Source organism: Mandrillus leucophaeus, unplaced genomic scaffold, assembly GCF_000951045.1.
Source record: "Mandrillus leucophaeus isolate KB7577 unplaced genomic scaffold, Mleu.le_1.0 Scaffold71, whole genome shotgun sequence".
Lineage (NCBI taxonomy): Eukaryota > Metazoa > Chordata > Mammalia > Primates > Cercopithecidae > Mandrillus > Mandrillus leucophaeus.
In genome coordinates, this window is record NW_012107697.1 from 1,182,101 (window position 1) to 1,186,309 (window position 4,209).

Genomic DNA, 4,209 nt, shown 5'->3' on the forward strand with positions numbered 1-4,209 from the left:
AGCCAAAACCCTAAAAGGGTTGTGATAGGGACTGGAGTCAACAAGTAACTGTGGGAATATGGTGGCGCAGACCCTTCACCCAGGGAGCCCCATGAGCTAGAAACACCAGACAGCCAGGATGTGGCGAGAGTCGTCCAACACACTGTCTGTGTGGGACAGAGGAAGGAAGGAGATGAAGGAAGGAACAGAAAGGTAGGAGGGCGAGATCCCAGACAAGTCAGGACAACACCCATGCCTTGCCCAGGAGTCTTAAGAAGTCCAGGCACCTGCTGAGTGAAAGAGGATATATTTATTGGCTGAGCAAGAAGGGAAGGTACAGTTGGTAATGGATGCTTCTAGAAGCCACCAGCCTCAGGTTCACTTGTTCCGAGCCCAGTTTCCTCCAAGGCGGCTGTACTGAGCATCATCTCGATCTCGGAGGGGCTAAGAGAGGAGAAGAGCAAACGGTCAGGAGGCAGGGTTAGAACTCTTTGAGGAAGGGCCCCAGCAGGCCCCGACGATGAGAGTTCCTGTCTGACCTCTCCAGTCACACCCAGCGATGAACTCCCCAGTAGGACCCTTCCCACGTGCAAACAGCATTCAGTGTCAGCCCTCCTTCCCCTCAAGGCTCACCTGATAGACCTGGTCATTCCTCAATAGAGCTTGTGTGTCGGCAGCTAGAAGAACCAGAGAGAGACATCAACGGCCTAGCAGATGGGACAGTGAGATCCACCCTCCCACACCCTCAGAAGTCTGCATGAGTGATATGAACACACAAGTTCTCTCAACAGTCAAAGTTCTAGGAGTCTTTAGGAGATTGCAAGAGTAACTCCCAGCTGAGACTAAACCTACCACCTGCCCCATTCCTTAACTGGTGCATAAGCTCACTGGTACAGACACACACACACATACACACACACACACACGCTCAGCTCTTCCACTAACCCCCAGAGAGCCTTCCAGTCTCATGTCCAGCAAAGCAGAAGACTCCCAAAGCAAGGAGCACAGTGGCAATGACATCAGTGACAATCATGCCAGCCAGGGTGGCTGGATCCAGCTCCACACAGTTCTGGCACACTGTGGGGGAAGGGAGGAGAGAGGAGAGGTTGAGAGCCTTTAAGATCAGGGAACCATCTCTGCCTCCTAGGGCAACCCTTAGATCTCTCATGCCAAAACCCAATCTTCAATAAGACTCTGGGAGAAAGGCCTAGTGATGGCCTTGCCACATCTTCCTCCACCCTGCATCCCAAGGAATCCCTGAGAAGAGCCAAGAAGCAATCTCAGCTTTGTGGGGGACCTTGAACAAGGTGGTGGGCCAAACCTCTCACCCAACCGAGGCTGCACTAACATGACCCCTACTGCTCTGTCTTTCTGAGTTAAGCTCTCTCTTCCACTTTGAAGGTCCCCAAATCTGGCTCATACCATTACAAGAGTGGCCTCACTTTGTTTACAGAACAGATGGGCTCACCACAACCCTCTCTAGCCAGAAAGTTCTCACATCCAGAAGCCCCATCCATTCCAACCCAAAAGATTCAGAAAGCACATACTTCGATAATGAACTTGCACAGTAGATTCTTTGTCCTTGTATATATCTGTCCCATTACACCTATATATTCCTCGTGGGTCCAGGATGCGTTTTCCCAGGTCCAGTCTTGTATTATTTGTGAGCAGTGTTCCCACCGTTCCCTCTACCCATGTGACGCTGGTATTGCATTTCACAAACACTCTGTCCTCAAGTTCCTCTACAGGTATCTTGAAGGGGCTCACTAAAGGGGAAAAAAATATCACAATTGGAGACAGTTCTTTGGTCTGCACCAAGCCCTTTGTTCTGCGGAAGCTCATACTTAACAGAGACCATTTTCCTGGTCCAGGACGGTTTATGGTTTCTATCAAGAGAGACAGAAGTCACAAGAAAAAGCCTTCGGAAAGTTTCCCACCAACTGCATGGGTCAAGGGGGACATGAGGATGTCACTCAAGCACAGGACAAGTCTTGGGGCCTTGGTGCAAAAGAGGACCCCTCAGAGCAGGATTGATCCAAGCACTTTCCTGGAAATGAATCCAGACTGCTGATGAGGTGTAGGGGGAGCATGGACCACTGAAGCACCCGGAAGATATGGAAAGACAGAAGAACATTCCTTGGTTGGAAATGTCTGCATTTTTTCTTCAAGAAAACATCTAATACTACTTTCCAGCCATCTACAACACTCCCACTTCAGCTTCTTGTTCTCATCGTTCCTCACTGCCCCTGCTCCATTAACAACCAAGAAAGTGGGGCTCTCAATACTGAAGCCTTTCCCAGGGTCAGGGATGGCTGTGGATGGAGACCAGCTGGTTTACCAGTTCCTGAATTACCAGCTCAGTGGTCCAGAAGGGGACCAGGGCAAATCCCAGGTACAGTTTTCCACCCTTGGTTAGAAGGAGGAGAACAGGAAAAAAAAATTCTTGAATCCATCCCTAGAGCTCCTCACAAGTCAAGTCTTGTGGGAGACTTTTAGGGCTGGAGGTGGGTGCAGCAACATTCCAGATGCAGTGAGTTCCTTTGAAAGTCTGAGCACATCTCCACAGGCCACAGAGGCACTACAGTCTATGCCTCCAAACACAGGGAAAAGTGGAGTCTACATTCATTCTTCCTGGGCTTCACACTCAGTCACAAATTTGGATACAAGAGCATCTTCTAGAAAACCCTGAAATAGCTGCTGCTCACACTTCTGAAGCAGGTTGGAAGTGTATACATATATATTCAGGGAGACACAAGCACATCAAATGTTTCACATCCTACAGTCACGTCCTCTTCAGGGATCTGTCTCCAGTGGAAATCCTGAGTGTCCTAGTGCAGTCGACTATCAGGTGACCATTGGACCCAGTTTGCTTAGCATTGAAGGGGTTTCTGGGACATGGGACTTTCCATTTTAAAGCTGAAATTGGCAAACTGAGATGAGTTAAAATCCTCCCATGTAACAACCCCTCAAATCTTCCCTCCCTCCTGCTCAACCTAAAGTTAACTTCTCTTTTAAAGCAGTCCCATGAGTGCTAGGACATGCCTCCAGGGGTGACATAATCATGGCCAAACAAACAAGAGTCCTGATTCCAGAGGCCATCAGCCCTAAAAGGAGTAGTGCAGGAAGTTGTGCTCCCATGGCCAGTCCCAGATTCAGGTACATACATACTGAGCTATTTCCTACAGATCTCTGGCCTAAGGCCTTCTGAGAGACATTCTAGGCCCACATGCACCCGTGGCTGGAGTCAGTCAAAGCCAAGAGCCTGTTTCCCAGACTCTATGCTACATCCTGGCCCTGCCCTCCTGACACCCTGGGGTGCCTGGTGAATTGAAGCTAGCACCGAGAAGCACTTTTTTTTTTTTTTTTTTGAGATAAGGTCTCGTGGGGTTGCCCAAGTTGGAGGGCAGTGGCATGATCACATCTCACTGAAGCCTTGAAATCCCAGACTCAATTGACCCTCCTGCCTCAGCCTCTCAAGTAGCTGGGACTACAGCTGTGCACCACCACGCCTGGCTCATTCTTTTGTTTTTTGTAAAGATAGAGTCTCATCGTGTTGCTCAGACTGGTCTCAAACTCCTGGCCTCAAGGGATCCTCCCACTTCAGCCTCCCAAAGCTCTGGGATTACTGGTGTGAGCCACCATGCCTGGCAAGAAACACTTTCAAGTGGGCCTCACTCCCAACAGTAATGTCCCACTCAGGTCCCTTCCCCCACCCACCTGGAGTAGCTTTACCTTGGGAGAGAAGGGTAGCCAGTACCAGTCCAGACAGAAACGTGCTACGTTCCATCTCCCAGCGGAACTCATCCAGTAGATAAAGCCAGGTCACCGAACTATCAGCCTGGGTGAGAGCTGCCCTCCCCCAGCTGACTCACAGGTACCGGAAAGAGGAGAGTGGGGGAGGAACTAGAAGATGTCTGCTTCTCTGCTTTCTGCCGTTGATGATGGGAAATTGTCAGGGTGGGGGTGGGCTAGCGGTAGGGTAGGAAGGAAGCAGGTGTAAATTGCTCTATCTCTGAGCAGGGAGCTGGTAGAGAACATGGAAAAGGTGGCATGAACTTTAGCGTCCCTATTGACAATGCAACTACATTTACGCACCACCTAAAATCCGCCACATCTCGAAGCCCCTTGAGAGAAGCCATCGGCCCCATAGCACAAGCCATAGCAGCTATACTTCTCATGAAGGTTGATCTTTCTCAGGACCCTTCACTAGGCAGCCAGGGACCAGCTCTA

At 50.1% G+C, this 4,209-nt stretch overlaps 1 protein-coding gene across 3 annotated transcripts; it reads right to left on the reverse strand.

Moving 5' to 3' along the window:
- Positions 1-269: 269 nt before the first annotated feature.
- On the reverse strand, positions 270-3,903 carry CD3D (CD3d molecule, delta (CD3-TCR complex)). Of its 3 annotated transcripts, XM_011964868.1 has the most exons (5): positions 3,712-3,903; positions 1,527-1,745; positions 925-1,056; positions 613-656; positions 270-423 (listed from the first exon to the last, which is right to left on the reverse strand). In XM_011964868.1, the coding sequence occupies exons 1-5, from the start codon at positions 3,764-3,766 to the stop codon at positions 358-360; spliced, it is 516 nt and encodes a 171-aa protein (XP_011820258.1). In that variant the 5' UTR covers positions 3,767-3,903; the 3' UTR covers positions 270-357. The 3 variants fall into 3 exon arrangements, with proteins under 3 accessions (XP_011820258.1, XP_011820259.1, XP_011820256.1); XM_011964869.1 differs by lacking the exon at positions 925-1,056 and having other exon boundaries at positions 271-423; XM_011964866.1 differs by lacking the exon at positions 3,712-3,903 and having other exon boundaries at positions 271-423; positions 1,527-1,965.
- Between the last annotated feature and the right edge of the window lie 306 nt (positions 3,904-4,209).